The following is a 17,920-nucleotide window of genomic DNA, read 5'->3' as shown; positions in this document are numbered from 1 at the left end:
GATACAGTCACCTGAGATAGAAATCTGCAGAAGCATCGTACACTGGCAGCGCAGACCGACCTTCTCCAGCTGGGGCAAGGAAGCGGCTGCGATCCAGCCATCACCTCTGGTCCCCTTCAGTCAGCTCAGCCGGCCGAATGCAAAGCATCCTGCACCATACAGATGTATCACAACACGGGATACACGGTAATGGGGGGCAGGGATGTGCCATGCAGCATCTTTTAAATTCCTTTCTCCTTCTGTTGAAACACGCTCTAAGCCAGCACGGGGCTAATTTGCAGCAAATAATTTATCAGGTGCGTAGAGCTGCCCTTTTTGCTTGGCAGAGCCTCGCACTTCAGCGTAGCTCTTTTCTGTGCTTGCTCAGCAGGTTGAGGTTTGAAGTTTCTTATTTTTTTCTGAAAAATCTCCAAATCCTCACTGCTTTTCTTGATCTTTAATCACTACATTTTTATTTTTTTTTTTATTCCTGAAAAAGGGACTATTAGTCCCAACAGGCAATGGGGTTTTGCATTGGCAGTGCAGTCTCCTTCCATCACACCTTCTCCACTGGGGCTGCAGGTCCCTTTTTCCAGGGACATCCCCACATTCTCAGCTGGCTCACTGAGCTGGCTTCACAAAAATTTTACCGTCTTTCCCACTACTGAAGAAGCAGTAGAGCGGCCACTTGGTCTCTGACCCAGGACTGAAGCCACTGCTCGCACGCTTGTTACAGAGGAGGGCTCGACTGGATGCTCTTGCACATCACTTTATTTTCTTGTTACTCTTTTGAGCCTGTTAAAAGTTGCTCAGTAAAGGAAGAGGTGGAATTAGCTGCCAGCTCCACAGCTCCCAGCCCCAGCTGCGTGGAGTTTCACAGAGCTGCTCTCCCTGGCTGCTAAAATCTCTGGCTGGGTGAAAAGTAATTGCTCCTTGAGCAGTGGCCTGAAAGCAACCTGATTTTTTATGGCTTTGTGCCCTTTGTCGTCGTCCCCCCAGCCCCCTTTGCCTCCAGCAATCCGTGTGCATCCCCCACCTCCTAGGACAGCGCATCCAGGAGCAGATGCTGGAGCAGCTCGGAGCGCTGGACACGGTCCGTCCGCCCGCAGGCTGTGCCTGCCTTCATCCCGGCAGAGCCGCCAGCTTGGCTTCCCCTCGGCCGGCGGTACCCAGGCGACGTGCAGGACCTGAATGATTTCTAAGAACCCACTGCCAAATTTTCTTGGAACCAGCTCATGGATTCAAAAGCCGCCGGGGGTGATGAATGAGCAGGCAAACGGGCTGACAACAAGCTCGTGTAAGGTGTTTCCTCTGGAGACAGGGTCAAAGTCATGATTTTCTATTGCATCCTTAAAAAACCCGATAGCACACCTACGATTCCTGGCTTCTCCATGGCTCCATCTGATCTTGTGTCTTGGTGGGGGTGAGGACAATCCAGGAGATCCAGGAGGCTGCTTGAAGGAGAATCCTCCCCCATGCCATGGACTTGCACAGTGGTGGGGCCGTGCTGCCCACCCCTGTGAGCGTCCCCCGAGTCTCACCAGCTCCTCGCTGCGCAGGTGGGTGGAAGCAGAGGATTTGCGTGAGATTCGCAGTTTTCTTTGCATGTTTCCAGGCTTCCTCCTGAGCGTTTGAAACTGTGAATCGAATGTCACCTTTCTCACTCGGGAGGTGGGAGAAACAGGAAAAGAAAACAACACCCAATTAGGATTTATTTTTTTAATTTAAGAGAAAATCCTCATGACTGTTTAAGGCAAACTTGTGATTTTGGGGAGGTTTGCTGCTGGGTCTTGCACTGGGGCATCTGGCGCCTTTGCTCATGGAAAGATGCCCAGCCATTGAATAGCTTTCAGAAGGTGTTGAAGAGCTTCTGTCTGGTGAACACAGCCTCCAAGTGTCTAAGCCCTCATGAGACGATGCATCTTCTCATGAAGTTTCTCCCACTTGATTCAGAGCTCAAGGATTGGAATATCTGATTATTGGGATGCCAGGAAAGGGGATGTGAGAGCATCAGGAGGTGGAGAAAAGCATTAGGAGGCAGATGAGAGGATCAAGATGCAGGTGTGAGGGTCAAGAGGTGGGGAAGAGCATCGGAGTGAGGTTGGGAGCATCAGGAGGTGGGTGAGAACGTCAGGAGATTGGGGAGAAGATCAGGAGATGGAAGTGAGGGTTTTTTGTTTTGTTTTGGCTTTTTTTCCCAGTGCCTGTGAAACAGAACACATTTCACAGGCTGAAGAATTTGAGCCTCACTTATTTCCTGACAACTTGAAGCGAGAAATGCCACAAGGTTTCTGTGCAAGGGAGTTTTGTGACTATGGACGGCTGTAAGACATGGCATAATGCTGGTTGAGAAGAGAGGATTGCAAAGAGCTTTTTAAGCCCAAGGATGGGAATTTTCTCCCAGACCTGGGCTCTGCAGCTCTTACGAGTGGCACTGGGAGAGGTGATGGAAGGTTTGTCACCCAGGGGCACAAGCAGGGAAGCAGCAGGACGTGAATCTCTCCTGCCTGCTAAGGAGAACCCAGAAGGAACCAGCTCCTTCACTTCCCAGCACCCATGGACACATGGTGGACTGGGCGTTTGAGCAGGAGAAAGGCAGGTAAAAATGGGAGAAACTGATCTGGACAGATAGGAGGGGGATGGGGAGAGCAAAGCGAGGGAACAGAATACTTCCAGCATGACCTAGTGCTCAGGCTGAGGTTTGAAGACAGGTGATTAAGGCCAACTCCTGAGTTTACATCCCAAGGGCCATACCTAAGCCCTGTGGATCCTATGCCACCATTGGAAGGCAGCTCTCCTTCTGGAGGCTTCATGGCAGCTTCCGAGCCTGTTTTACAGCCAGGATGAGATCCTTGGGTCGATGTGCATCGCTTATCCCACTCCGCATGGTCTCTTGCAGCAGCACCAGCCTCCAGGCTCAGCCCAGCACCACCCCATGACGCCCTCCTTGCCTGCTGCCATTGAGATGCCACTGAACACATCAGCCCCTAAAAGCTGAACTGTTTATTAGTGCTTATATTAGTGTAGAGAGCGGGCAGGCATGTCCTTGGCCACCCCCAGGACATGGTATAATGTTCCCTTTCTTCCAGTATGAATTTGGCTTTGCAGCTGATAGATAAGACAGATGGAGTCAACACAATGCGCATTGCCTCTAATCGATTGACACGCTAGATCCTTGACAGAAAAACACTTTGTACCCTCTGGTAATTATTAGTTCCCTGCCAGTCTTGGAGATCACGTGGCTTTCAGTGTGATAAGCAACTGGAATCTTTAAACCACCCCTCCTAGGCTGACGAAGACATCAAACAGAGAAATAGTCGGGAGTGGAGGAGTGACTCAGGTGCAAAGACCTGTTCAAGCTCTTGTTGTTAATTCCTTGGGAAGACACAGGCTTGTGGATGTCTAACGGTGGGAGACTAGGTACAAGTCCAGCTTGAGAAGGGTTTGGGTGAATTCAGACACCAACAGGCTCAAATGCAAAGTTTTGAGGTCTTCACTTCTAGGACCTTGACCACCAGCTGATGCAAGGTCTTCCCCATAAGCCCGCCCAGAGGGTGCAGCTGGGATGGGGACCGGCTCTGGGAGCACATCTCTTGGAAAAGGCTGTCCTATCTTGATTTAAAGACTTCAGGGCTTGAGGGACCATCCATGGGCCCAGGCAGGCTTTTTTTGTTCCGAATGCATTTAGTTTCCCCCTCCTTTCTAGCTCTGTCTGCCAGATTAAAGAACCCTTTATTAGAAATCTCTCCACAGAGAAATATACAGACTGATGGAGCCCTCTTCACCTTCCCTTTGTTAAGCTAAATGACTCGAGCTTCTGTCTTGCTGACAGGCAGTTTGGCAAGCCTCCTGTCTGCCCTTGCAGCTCTCGGCTGAACCCTTTGCGATGCCCCAACATCCCTCCCAAGAGCGGATGGACGGACGAGGCTTCGCGTGGCAATGGGACAACTGGGGTCCACGGGGATGCCCTGCCTTAGCACGGGGTGAGCCTCTGAAACTTGGGGTATCTTATACTGACCATCAGCAAGAGGTGCTGTGTGTCGGCTCCTCAGCTCCCCCTTCCTCCTCCATCCATCCTCTCGGCTCTCCAAATGCAGGCTCTTGGGCAGGGGAGGGCAGGCAGATGGTGGAAGAGGGCTCTTGAATGAGCGCCTGTGCCGAGAGCCGCAGAGCCGCGGTGGCACCGGGCAGCGCTGCATTTCTGGGCTCAACAGGCACATCAGGAGCCTCGGGGCCATGGGCTTGCCCTGAGCTGGGCAGCAGAGCCCTTCAGCATCGCTGCTGGAGAAACCTCAGCTGTGGCTCAGGGGCAGATCCCATGGTAGGAGGTAGGAAAGTGGGAGGTCACCCAGACAAGCAAAAATCCACCCGTGCTGAAGTTGCCAAAGCCACTGCCCCCGTGTGACCCACCTCACCCGAGGGGTGGAAGACACCACGGCTAAAGGTTCCCCTTTTCCTACCTGCTGCTCAGCCGGGCGGTGCTCCGGGGCGCTGGGCTCAGCACCGAGCCGGAGCAGTGTTTGCAGTTACAGCAGCCTCCTGCAAGCATGACAGCGCCCCAGCACCCCAGCGCTGGATGCGGGCCGGCTCTCCGTCACAGCGGCTGAGGCGTGTTGGATTCACAGGGCAAAAGCAGGAGAGGCAGTGCCTGTCAGCCTGCCCACCCTGCCGCCGCTGCTGTCCCAGCCGTGTTGATGCAGTGCAGTTTGGGGGTGATGCTGAAGGTGCCTGTAGGGTATTTGGGGGGGTGCTACACAGGTACAGTAATGAAATACCTCTTTTAGTGAAAGGCTGCCCCCCAAATTTGGTAAAGCAGCTCAGCAGCTGAGATTTCTAAATTGGCCCAGTTTGGTGGTACCTCCTCCAGCCTTGGCTGTCAAATGGTACCAGCTTTTCTGCTAGGGACGGGCACAGCCGGCAGCGTCTCACTGCTCGTACCCCATCCCCCACCCCCCACTCGCACTGCCAGTCAGTTGCTTTTGCATTTGGGAGGCTGGGTCCTGTAAAATGCCAGGTTCACCCTTGGGCTCCAGCCCCAAGGTGGAGACACTCCTGCTCCTTCAAGCACAAAGCAACGCAGTAGGAGGTCCACCACAGCTGTGGGGCCAACCCCCTTCTCGGCCATTAGTGAGCATAAGGCACAGAAAGACCAGCCTGCACGAGGAGCCCATGACAGCTGGTTCCACCAGCCGTCACGGGCATGGCTGAGAGCCTGGAGATCCTGCAATGAGTCACCTTGAGCCAGGCCTGGCACGAGTTCCCTCCTGGGACTGCAGGGACCAGGCTGGCACAGGGTTTGGCACTGGCAGACGGAGCTTGGGAGCTCCACAGCTTGGTGGCCAGGCTGTCCTAAGCACTTGCCACCAGCTGATGGCTGCGGCATATCCCGTGGATAACACACATGTGGCCAGCGCCCAGGTCTCACAGAAAATGACAGCCGGTAACACAAAATGAGCTCTTCAGCAAGTCCTTTGGAGGGTGTGCTCTTCAGGGGCGACCACCCCCATGCCACCCCCTTCCCGTTCAAGTGGCTTTCCTCTCTAGGTGGTATTAGCAAAAGACTTCCCAGCACCTTGGCACCCCCGTGGTGTCCCACCTTAGCAAGCTTCAGCAGCCTTCCAATGACACTACCAACAGCTCCTAATGGAGATTTAATAAATTGCCAAGTGGAGATATTTGTATGCATGGAAATGACTCCTGGAGTCCCGGCCACCCTTAACCCTTTAGAGGGCACAGACCTGAGCACACATCCTCCAAGCACTTCTCTGCCAGCCTGGAGAAGATTGGGTTGAAACCCATCTGCTGGTCCTCGATGTCTGAAAGAACTCTGCCTGCCTCCTTGCTTGGTGAAGGCTAATTGGATGTGTTCAATCCTACACACCAGGTATTTTGTTAGGAGCCTTACTGGTTTTATTTTTGTTTGAAGGGAGGAAAACGCTGAGGGGCTGCAGACTACCTGCTGCGGCAGAGCAAGGCAAGGAGGAGCTGGCAGCCGGACAGCCTGCAGGATGTGTTAGTGCAGCTCCTGGGTGCCACAGCTCGTGTCTAATTGAAGGAGGACCCTGCTGAGCAGGGAACAGCTTCGCAGCAGCCAGAGAAGACCCCTCAACCCAGCTGCTTTCCTATGAACTTGGGAAAGCCCTGAGCATTGCTCGGGAGTCTGAGCTTGGGATGGGCTCCAACCCCTGGGGCTGGGCAGCTTTGGATGGTTCGTGCCGTGTCTGACCAGGTGGGTCACCCTCAAAGCAGCTTCTTGGGTTTGGTGAGCAAGTACAGGGGAAGGGAAGAAGCTTCAGCATGCCCTGGGGGGACAGCGGGCACGGCTGAGCGCTGGGCTACAATCCTGCCCCTCGGTCTTGCCTCAGCAAGGCTCTCCATAACAAGCCATCAGCCAAAGCCACGCCGACAGCGGGGAGAGGAGCCGAAAGGGCTCCAGCCAGGGAAGGACACAAGGACAGACGGAGCTGCATGGGAAGAGCCCCCTGCTGCGGCTGCCCTGCCGCCGTGCTGCGCTGCAGAGGGCAGCTGGGGCAGCTGCGGTGCGAGCGCTGCTCCGAGGTCCTGCTGGGGGCACGGTGGGGACGGCAGCGGGCGCAGGTTTGGTGGCATGTGATGGACGGGATGGACAGGACCTGCTTTTCCCCGAGACACTGCAGTGCACTGAGGCTGTACAGCTGCCCCACTGGGACTTCTGTGCAAGCACAGGGAAGTTCTTGGTGACTTGGGTGGCCCAGGACACAGACCTACCCTGAGCACCCTTGGCCGGCTGCTCGACATTGCCCTGAGGGGACAGTCTACTCCAGAACAAGTGACGGACTGGGAGCCCTTTGCACCATGCTCTGGGCAGCAGAAGGATTTGTCCCAAAGGAAAGTGGGCTTGTGCATGAACATGGGTACTTGAGGCAGGCTTGGAGAATGGATCTGCATCTTCTCCAGGCAAAGGGATGTCCCCAGTCCCTCAGCTGGCTGCAGACCCCAGCACACCTCCCGTCTGGGTAAATCTGGGCTGACCTCCACTCTCCGTGGCTGGTTTAATGCCCCCCCAAGGTTTGGGACTCCCTCAGCTCTCCCAAAACAGCTTTTCACAGTCCAGCTGTGATCCTCCCCACTGTGGCCACCGCATTGATGGTCATGGCCATTCAGCAGCATCATGAGCCAGCAGAGGTGCAAACACACCCACACATTGCATCCCGCTCCCATTCCTCCAGGCTGTGAAACCAGCAGGGTTTGGAGCTCCGGGAAACTTGCCTTCTTCCTTTTTCGGGGTAAAGCAGCATCATTTTGACCCGGTTCTAAACTCCTGGTCACTAATAAATGCGACTCCAAGAGGTGCCCGCAATGCACAACATCAGAGCTGGCCCCACCATCACAGAGCAGGTGGGGATGCAGCTGAGCACGGCCATGGCACCATGCCCACCCCATCGGGAGGTGTGTGGGGACATGGTGGAAGGAGTAAAGGGGGGGGTGAGGGGGGAGGAATGGCCCTGGGCAGCCCCTGGGGCGGGCTTGTCCCGGTGTCTGCCCCTCACCCTGTGCTGAGGCTGCACCGGGGGGCTCCAGCATGGGGTGGGGGGTCGGGGGGGGGCAAGGCAGAAATGACACAGCCCGGCCATTTCCACAAGACCAGCTTTAATATCAGTCATGAGAACGAGGAGAAAGCACAGAATCCATTAACGGGATAAAAAAAAAAAAAAAAAGGAAAAAAAAATTGAAAAATAAAAAAAAAAAAAAAAAAGAAACCCACCGCCCTGTGCCCACATGCCACAGAAGGACTATTCAGGCACTGCAGACGGAGGAGCATGACACAGCAGCCGGGGGGGAACGATCCACCGGGAGCCCCCCGATCCGGCCCCTCTCCAGGGATGCTCACCTTGGGGTGACTGGTAGCGTTGAGGAGCCCCGGCGGTGGCCCGGCCTCGGGGGACCCGGCTTAGCTTAAGATTCATCACAGACTGACACGAAGGACAAGAACGTAAGAAGAATCCAAGAGCTGCGACTTTTTGTTTCTTTATTCTAATTCAGCCTACGACGTTAGTAATGGTGATTTCAGGGGATGGCTGGGCCCGCGAGTTCCTTCTTGTAGTGAAAATCAGAGACTGTAAAGAGGAACAGAGCTTATAAAGACAGATAGGAATATATCGCCGTAAAAAGAACTGGCATGCAAGTGCTTTATACATTTGGCAGTATGAGAAATGGCGGGCCTTCGGTTTTGGTTTTGGTGGTGGTCTCTTTGTTTTGTACAGTTCAAAAATGAGCTGCTGCCTTCACATCTTGAAGACAACCCCCCCACAGGAAAGGACAACACAAGTCAAGTCCAAGGCGCCTCTCGCTTGGTTTTGGCAGAGTGTATATATATAATATATATATATATTATTTTTTTTTTAATGCATAGCGATTTTCTTCCTTTTTATTTTTTAATATATTTTTATAATATTTTTTTTTTGCCCCCGTTGCAAACCTGAGCTCGGTCCCTGCTTTCCTGTGCAGTTTTCCTTCCTTAGGTGTTGGCACTGTGGAGCGGTCGGACGGTGTCAGCAGGCAATCTCCTCCAGCGTTCCCAGGGTGGCCTGCAGCGGCACGTTCACAGTGTGGCTGATGGTTTCCGAATGATTTGGCATGGGGTCGCAAGTGCTCTGCAGACGGAGAGCGGGGGGACAGGGTTACCCGGGGGCCGCTGGATGCTCCCCGTCCCTCCCCAGCCGCTATCTCCTTTCTTTGGCCGAGCCATAGCGTCGCTCCTTGGGAAATCCCTCAAACCGGGGCCGAACGCTGCATCCGCATCCCAGCGCCTTCGCCTGACTGCGGGGAAATCTCCTCTTGCCTCCCCCTGGGGCTCCTTACCACGTTTTCGTCATGGCTCCCTTCCTCTTCCTCCTTTCCCAGTAGGTCTAATAATTTCTCCTTGATCAGCTGCAAAAGAGGGAGGCGGCGTTAAGGTGGGCAGGAACAGGCAAGACATCTGCCCTGCCTGCAGATGAACAGCCCCCCGGGACACTCCTCAAAGGATATGGAGAAGGAGACAATCTTTCCAAGAAAACCACCCCATGTGTCAAAACCTGAATTTCTCATGTGGAAAAAAACAAAACAAAACAAAACAACAAAAAACCACCACCCCAAACCTCAATTTTTTCAATGTATTTAGGGGTTTATTGAAAAATGCCAGCTGTGGGAGCACCGCTTCCCTTAGCCACAGCACTTTCCTGGCTGCCACTGCTGCTGAAGAAGGGAAAACCCAGTTGAAAAGTGAGTGTTTTTCTGAAAAACTTTCACTGGGGGGAAAGAAAAGAAAAGATGAAAGCTAAACAAGTGGAAAATTGGGTCAGTTCCTAAGGAAGTGAGGTGGATGCTGGCTGGCATGCAGAGATGCGCGGTGGAGATTTGGGACCCCAGAAGCACAACTCGACTCTCGGGCAGGACCAAGAGGAGGATTGTGCTGAGTGAACGATGCAAAAGACCATGGGGTAAATATTTCATCTGATTTTTGGCTAACCCACTGGAAAAGAACAGCTGTATCTGTCTGCTGGTGATCTCAAAAGAGCTTCCAAATGCTTTGGTTGCAAACGCACTGCCCCCCGCTTTGATGAAACCCTGAGCAGATTAGATCAGCCATGTAGATTAAGCATCATTTAAGACATTTTATTCCTTTTCTCCCTGCCTGGTGTGTGTTAAATATCTGTCATGGGTGACCATAAGGTGCCCCACACAGGGCACACCTGGGTGACCCTGCTGGTGCATCCCCCGGGGGACAGGTTGCTCTCTTAAGCCATATTTGCCCAAAAAGAAGAAGAAAAAAAAGAAAAAGAAAACAGCAAGAGGAAACTATTTGTCAAGTTTTGTAAGCAGATGTCAAACAAAGGGGTAAAACAGAGAAGAAAAATCCAAACTTTGTGAGGTTTCTTATTACCTTCTCAGGAAAGAACCCCAAGAAATCTGGGAATAGGCGACTTTAATGAAATCTTGCATGCATTCAGCCTGAGATATAAATTGAGGCGCAGGCTTTGTTTGCACTCCAAAGCCATTATGAGCTTTATGATTGTAATTTCCCATATCTTTTATTGCAGAATAATACCACCAAGTGCCAACAGCTGCCCAGAAGGGACTGTGACGGGGAGTGGCTGTCTTGAAATGTAAAGCCAGCATCCCAACTTTAATAACATCAATAGGTTTTTCAAGACGCACAAGCAAGCTCAGAGCAGAGGCTGATTGCCTGACATCCCTGTGCACCACCTGGCTTGGCACACATTAATGCAACAGCCATGAATGACCCCTGACTGCAATACCCCATGGGATTAAAATTCCCTGGTCCCATCGTGGTATGGGGCTGCGGCAGGGCGATGTGAGTGCTGGATGACGCAGGTCTAAGATACTGAATATTTGGGTGCAGGGTCCCAAAGCCATTGCACTGAAATCACCAAGCAATGAGCAGATGAGCTGGATTAGCGGGAAGCACTTTCCCAGGGACAAGGGCAAAGAACCTCGGGCTGGGATTTGCCAAATTTGCTGGAAACTGCCTGTTTCCATAGGTCTTTGCATCCTTCTTGAAACTATCCCAAGCCATAATCTCATTCTTTCCTGCTCTGAAGCAGGACACACGCTTGCGTGTTTGGGTTCCGAGGGTCGTCTTGGTGCTACCCGGGTGCTCCTCAGCAGCTCGCACCCAGCTTGCAGCCCTTCTCCCTGCTTCAATTCCCCCTTTTATAAGCAAAAATCATGAGCCTGACCCCCAACACAAAGATTTCTGTGACATGGCAATGAAGACTGGGAAGGAAAATCAATGCCTGGAGGGGAGGATGCTCCAGGGAGGATTATTTTGAACCATGGCCCATTTAGTTGGAAAAAAAATGGAGTGAAAAAATTCCCCTTGCAGGGGCAGCAGTGGGTTATGCTGGAGGGACACTGCCTGCAGGCAGGCTGTGACAGCACGGGACCACCAAGGTTTGTGCTGGCACCGAGAAGAAAAGCCGAAAACCCAGGGAAGATTGGAGCTGTGCTGCTGGGCTGAGGCACCAGTGTTCACTGGGGGAGTTTGTTTCGGCAAGAAGAGATGAAAAATATACAAAGGTCCTAACTCTGCTGCTGGAGGGCAGGAGAAGGGAGGGCTGCCAGAAAGCAACATCCCCTCCGGACTGCTTATTGCAACGATTCCTATTAAAGAGGACTTTTCTCTGGAGCAGCTGACTCTCAGCCACTGGCAGAGCCATGGGACCATGATCACACTCGTCTCGGTGCTTCCTAGAAAGCATCCTTGCTCCAGGGCTGCTGGCAGAGCTGCAGGCAGCAGGTAACAGGGACTGGGGTTTTTCCGCCCCTCAGCAGCCGTACAAGGTCTGGCCTCGCTGCTTTTCCTGCCCGATGGCCGGACTGGGACTTGGGCATTAATTAAAGGTGGTTTTATGAGAGGATGATAACGGCACGCTGCAGGAAAAAGCCCAACCAGGGACGGGGAGAGGAGGGTGCAGCAGCACATCCCCAGCCAGCGCCCTGGGCAGTGCATGCTTCAGGGTGGGAAGCAGCACAGCCACAGGAAGGTGGTGCTTAATTAGCCCAAGTGAGAAGCAAACCTCGTTAGCAGAGGCAGGGTGCCAGGGTGCCAAGCGAACCAGGCTATGCCATGCCAAGGCTGTGCGCCAGCCACCCGCCCGTGGAGACCCCACCTCTGCACCATGCTACACGTGTGACCAACCGCACAGCACTACTGTAGAGCATTAATTATACAGTATCATTAATTAAAATTAAGAATCCATGTGGGGCATGGAGGGTCTTGGTCCAGAACCACCCCAGCCTGGCACCAAGGCTGCCAACCCACATCCCCCTGGGGGAATAAGGCAAAGGGCAAGGGTCTTACCTCATATATATAATCGAAGAGCTCTAGTATAGTGAGGATGCTAGCACCGATAAATAGCCCCATCTGGCCTCCAATGTCACCTAGGAGAGAGAACAACACGTGGATGGTTTTTACCCCTGGGGTAAATGCTCTTAGAGGCACCCGTGCAACTGTGGGGCAGCTGCCCTGGGTGCTGCCGTCCCTGAAAGTGGGGAAATGCAAGGGGTGACCCCCAGAAACACCAACAGCTCTAATGCCATGAAAAGCATCCCGAGAAGGATGCTGCCGGCCACCAAAGCAACTTTCCTGCTAACGAGGCCATCAGCTGGAAGCCTAATGAGGATACGATACTGCACACTGGCATCTGAGGAAGCCATCTGTCAGAGTCAGACAGCTGGCTTCATCCCAGGAATCCCAAAGCCCAATTCCCAAACTGGGTGGGGGAAGGAAAAAAGATGCTGGAGAAGAATTAGGTAACATCCCCTGGAGCTGAGAAAAAACCCAAACCTGCCAAAAAAAAGGAAAGGGAAGCAGCCTGCTTTTTTAGAGGAGCATCTCCAGGCTGTCTCTGCGCTCAAGTCCCCCAGGGCTGCGGAGGAGGCACCATGGGGAGAGAGACTTCCAGGAATCTGCTGGGAAGATAACTGCTGACATGAGCTGCCAAACCATGCGCTTCGGGGAAGACAAATCTCTTGGATTTTGCTGCAAAACACCCATGGTTCAACTGCAAAGCTCCCCAGAGCAAAGGCACGCGGGGGTGGAGGGGCCACGGGACCTTTGCTGGGGTGTCCATGAGACAGGGGAAAAAAGGTGCTGGGGGGCAAAGTGCTGGTTCCAAAGGGGGGTCTGGGGGAAAGGTGAGACCCTGTCCACAGCCCGCAGTGCCCTGGGAACAAGGGTCATGCAAGGTTGTGTCAAAGAGGCTTCCTCACCAGCCTCCTCTTCCTCACTGTAGCACTCCTGGGGAACCCACGGCAGGCGCCGAAGGGCTCACAGCATGTATGTTTTGCAGAGCTCCTGCTGTGGGGTGACGTGGGGTGCTCTGCTCCCTACAGTGTCCCCGACCCAGGGCAGGCTCACAGCAGCCAGCCCCATGGGATGACCTGGCTCCAGCTTTCAAAGAAAGGTGCTGATCGCTCCCTGCGCCCCAAGAGGGATGTGCGGCTTGGGGGGGCTGCAAGGCTGAGCGTGGGTACAGAGCATGCTTGCTTCTCCTGACCAAACACCTTCACCCCTAAACCCAATGGGTCCCCAGCACCCAAATCTGCAGGTGGCACCAACAGAGCTTGACCCAGTTTGAGGGTGAGCAACCCAACATCTCCATCTTCTCCATCAAGCTGTGGGGCACCACCCAAAGGGAAAGAGCTCAGAGTCCCGGCTGGCCTGGCTGGAAAGAAGGATGGATTTAGAGCACGTCAGAGGTGATGGGTACATGGTTTTAAGAGCTGTCCTCCACACACTGCCCTTCCAGCATGGGGGGTACCGCAGAGAGCACCCAGCACCCACTTGGCCCCATGTTTGCCAAATAATAGGGCCCTGGTAGCAAGCAGAGATGGAGCAGCTCATGTTAACCTTCCACAGGTGACACACAGATGCTGTGGTCCCTGGGATGCTCCTGGCATGGCTTGGTGTTGGAAGGAAAATAAGAGATGGGGTTGAAAGTGTGTTGGCCAGGAAGGTGTCTGGACCTTGCTGGGATTTTCAAGGCAACGCACACGGACTGTGCACCCACTCAGAGCATCCGTCTGTCCCACCAACACACATGGACACCAGCACAGGCTCACGCAGACCCCAAACTGCACCCCTGATCTCTCCTTACCAAGTAAGGCTGCCACTTCATAGGCTTTCTTCTGCTCAATTGTCTCATAGTTGAGTGCTTCAAAAAATATGTCCAGCACAAGAATATTCTCTCTGTAGAAAGAGGACAACAGCATCAGCCCACCAGTCACCAGTTGCCTCGTGTGCTTTGGGACAAGAAAAAAAAAAAAAAGGGACTTTAAGGCTTTATTGCCCTCCCTGTCCTGACTGTTCTCTTTCTGGGGTCCTCAGCAGCCCACAGACACTTGGAGACCTCCAGGAGACCCCAGGGCAGCCTCAGCAGAAGCTGGAGAATGCTTCCCCAAGGTGTCTCAGGATCTGAGCTCTGTACCTCACTTTGACGATAACAGCAAGAATCCAAAGGATGCTTTACGATGGAATAACTCCTGCTGCCTCCACAAGGCAATAACGTGCCCAGGGCTTGGAGAGGTCCAAGACGGTGGTGGCCTGAGGTCCACAGCCCAGACTCAGGTCGGCAGCAGCCATATCTGACAGGGCCAAGCAAGACTGGGCTTCCCCATCAAAGTAAGAGGAGATTTTGCATTCATTTTTTTTTTGGTTGGTATGGGGCATGCTCCTGAAGACAAGGCCAGGGAAGGAACATACAGCTGTCTGGAAACATGTCTGCTCAGAAGAAAGCAACCTACACCTCATCTCTGCAAGGGTTTCACCCTAACCCTCCCTGGAGGACATACCTCTGCTGGGTGATGGAGGCATGGGCAAGCTCTGCTCTCGGCACAGGCTGGTTTTAACAGCCCGTGGGGCTTTACAGACACTTTGCCCCCATAAAGCAAAGGAGCTGTTTTCTGCAACACTCACGAGATGTATTTTTCTGACTTGTTGAACTTCTTCTCCAGGTACTTGGCCGAGGTCTTGCTGGGGATCTTGACCATGGAGAGCTCTTTGTTGTATCTCGTCAGGTTACAGGGTGTCCTGCAGATGCAGTAATTGCTGTCCTTCTCAGCAAGCAAACCTGGAGAAGGTCACAGAGTTGAATCTCACCGAGTCAGGGACACACAGCAGAGGTCATGCCAGCAGGGAGAGGCCAGGGAGGCACATCTCAGAATTGCTGCAAGAAATCCAGTCCTGGCCATTTCTCTCCCACTTTATTGCACACACACACCACACACACCCCCCCATCTTGAAGATGGGCCTTTTGCTGGAGGAGGCTGCGCTGTTACCCGCACCTGCTTGGGGAACATGGGGTGACTGAGTCTCTGAAATCCAGAATGGGTCCCTCCATCCCAAACCAGCCCCAGAGGTGCTCCCCTCCTACACAGCCCAGGGTGCTGGCAGAGCTCCATGCCTCACGTAGAACCAGAAGACACTTCATCCCAGGGTGCACCCAGACCTTCTCAACAAGTTGTGTCTTCAGCAAGACCCACTTCTGGGATGCAGCTGCTCTAGATCACCCCAGTCCTGCCAGCCAGGAAGGAGGCTCCTGGAAGTCCCTCCAGCTGGGGATGCCCATGGTACCCAGGGATATCCCTTGGTACTCACCGAGCGCAGGCTCTGCGCACTCCTTGTACTGCTCCGGGGTACAGAAGGGAGCATCCCCTGCGTGGAAAGGACACGTCCATCAGTGGGCATCAGCCCCAGCCGCTGCAAGAGAGCTGGGGACCCCTGGGCTCTCCGTGGGGACCACAAGGACCTCCCTTTAGCAAAGTGAACCCAGGTTGGGGATGGGCAACCCCACCTCTGCCTGCCATGGGGGCCTTCTCCTGCAATCTGGGGAGGGGGGCTGCTGGAAATACCACCCGGGGTGTTAACTGGTGCTAAATAAGGGGATATGAGACCCACGTCCCTCTGCCATGTCTTGCCCCTATTTCAGGGCATTTTGCAAAGGCTGTTAGCATCCCTCTTTCCTTAGGGAAAAGTACTCCCAGCTATTTTAATCCCTGGTCCCTTTCCAGCCTGTTAACCCTTAATGACCCAGGCTGGGTGGAGGGAGGGGGTCCTGCCCCCCTGGCACACTGACCTGGCATGTGAACCATTCTGCAGTTGCAGTTTTCCACAATATACCGGGTCTCGCAGTCGATCCTGCAAGCCGTGATGCTGTAAACGGGAAAGAAGTCTAAGCCCATATCCGACGAGCGACATTCACCCCATGGCGGAGGCAGGTACGTCAGCTGCAAGAGAGGGAGGAGCGGGGTGTCAGGGGATGCTGGGGACCGGCAGCCAGGAGTGGGGTGCAGCATCTCTCCCCATTTTGCCACAGAGGAGACCCAGAGCACATTTTTCATGATGTTTTTAAGGAGGGGACCAAGCGGTGTTGTTGCAAGGGAAGGCCACAGCATGACTTTTGCCAAGTGAGAGACTTTAGCAAGCTCTTCTGCTCCAGAGCTGCTCTGCTGCATCCCTCCAACCCAGCATCTTCTGGAGCACAGCTGCAGCAGGATGGTGCCCTGGAGATGTGCAGAACCAGAGGTTCTCCAAGGCCAGCTCTGTGGTCTTTCTTGCACCATTGGGAAAATCCTGCCCACGCAGGGACTGAGGGGGAGGCTCCGACTTGCAAATCGTCTCAGACTTTGGTGAGAGCAAACAGGGGGTTGCTGGCACCAGCGTGTCGACTGCTCCCATCTCCGGCTTACTGTAACCTCCAGAGTGTGCCACTACATGCCACTCGCGGGGACAACGCAGACAGTGCTGGTGATGCTGAGGAGCAGAAACTGGTGGCAGCAAGATCCTGGCGATGGTTGTGGTTGCGGTTGCTCTAGCGTGAGCAAAGCTGCCACATTTGCAGCATCCCCTTCTTCAGGCACTTTTCTTTTTATGAAAATGCAGCAGATCCATCACAGCCCTCAGAGAGGGCCAGGGGCTTGGGAAGCACATGGAAGGGCCGAGGAGCAGTTCAGGAACTACAGGTTGCTGCCAAAAGTGAAAAATGCCACGGGAAGGGCGTACCGGTGCCATAAGGAGCCTCCAAACCTTCATGCTCCCCACGGAGGGATGGCTTTGTTCAGAGTGGTACTGCCATGGGTGCTGGGCTGCAGAGCAGTACCTCACCCCAGCGTCAGAGAAGGCAGACAAGTCAGTCAGGTCCTTTTCCGAACCCACGCTCAGGGAGAGCCCTGTGCAGCTAGATAGACATCATCCACTCTCCTGCCACCCCCTGATGATAAGGAACTTGTCATCTTCTCCCCCATTTGCACACCACCTTGCGTGAGACTCGTAAGCTGCTCTGCTCAGTGCTAGTGCGATGCAAACCCTTCTGCTGTCACCGCTCTGCTTAAAACACAACTGCAGAGATAAACAGGGCTCCACAATCCACCCCAGAAACCTTAAATCAGAACCTAGAACACACCGGAGGAAAACAAGTCACCCTCTGGCCCCCACGGCCAAATCTACCTTGTTTCTCCTCTGTCTGCAGCTTGGCAGCCTCCCCCATTTCTCTTTATCTTTGCTAAATGCTCTGCACTACTCTTTGCTAGAGAGCAGAAAATAGCATCCCCCCAGCCCCTCCTTCCCTGTGTTTTAAGGCAGCGTCCAATTTGCTGTGCTTTGCTCCAAACACAGAACGTTTTGTGCTGGCAAAGCACGTTGGCTGAACAAAAACATTCCTTTAAAAAAAAGGGAGCAACGTTAACCACCTCCTAAAATAAACAGGTAAACACATGCTTGATGGACTTCGAGCCTAGGACCTGGTGGCAAGGCTCTGCGGTCCTGGCTTTGGGTTTCTGATGGGAAAGGGAGGAGAAAAGAGATGACCCACAAAGTGGAGGCACATTGCAGATGCTGTTGGATAAATCACGAGCCCGTGAAACCTTCAGGCATGGACCTGGGGTAACTATGACAAAATCACCATGGCGCGTGCTGTCTGGAGCCCATGCCCTGCTCTAGGTCTGCCCCATGAGTTCTCCTGTAAGAGCCGAGCTCCAGCTCTCCAAAGGACCCTGTGGAAAGATGCTCACCTTGTGCACCAGCTTGCAGTGCCGGGCCACTCCCTGTGGCTTTGACTTAAGAACCACTCAGACATTAAAAGCCCATTATGGGCTTCAATTGCAGCCAGGAAGCAAAAGACAAGACGCTGGGATGAACGTGTCTTGTGGTGGGGACAGCTGGGTATGGGAGAAGACTGCCTTGGAGGAGCACTTTGCTTGCTGCATCTATGGGCACTGTACTGGTTCCCAGTTACTTCTGTCTTGAACAGGCTGATGCAGGCTTTACGGGACCAGCTGGAACCACGGACATGGCAGCCCTGTGGCATCCCCATCTTCTAGATGAGCCGTGGGACCTCCTCATGATGATCAAGGTAGTTCAAGGTCTTCCGTTGCATGACTCCAAGGACAGACCTGAGAA

At 53.6% G+C, this 17,920-nt stretch overlaps 1 protein-coding gene across 3 annotated transcripts in view; it reads right to left on the bottom strand.

Annotated features, from left to right (window-relative positions):
- Window positions 1-7,970: 7,970 nt before the first annotated feature.
- Window positions 7,971-17,920, bottom strand: part of ASIC2 (acid sensing ion channel subunit 2) — a 509,634-nt gene continuing 499,684 nt past the window's right edge. For 2 of the 3 annotated variants that reach the window (XM_056362461.1, XM_056362462.1), the window contains exons 4-10: window positions 15,600-15,750; window positions 15,122-15,178; window positions 14,441-14,594; window positions 13,623-13,714; window positions 11,825-11,904; window positions 8,821-8,889; window positions 7,971-8,612 (exon numbers count right to left, since the gene is read on the bottom strand). In XM_056362461.1, coding sequence (XP_056218436.1) covers window positions 8,511-8,612; window positions 8,821-8,889; window positions 11,825-11,904; window positions 13,623-13,714; window positions 14,441-14,594; window positions 15,122-15,178; window positions 15,600-15,750 — 705 coding nt within the window. In that variant the 3' untranslated portion in view covers window positions 7,971-8,510. The remainder of the gene's footprint in view (window positions 8,613-8,820; window positions 8,890-11,824; window positions 11,905-13,622; window positions 13,715-14,440; window positions 14,595-15,121; window positions 15,179-15,599; window positions 15,751-17,920) is intronic. The other variant, XR_008825954.1, reaches the window with a different exon arrangement.

Source organism: Falco biarmicus, chromosome 17, assembly GCF_023638135.1.
Source record: "Falco biarmicus isolate bFalBia1 chromosome 17, bFalBia1.pri, whole genome shotgun sequence".
In the NCBI taxonomy this organism is placed as follows: Eukaryota; Metazoa; Chordata; class Aves; order Falconiformes; family Falconidae; genus Falco; species Falco biarmicus.
This window is presented reverse-complemented; position numbering and strand designations above follow the sequence as displayed.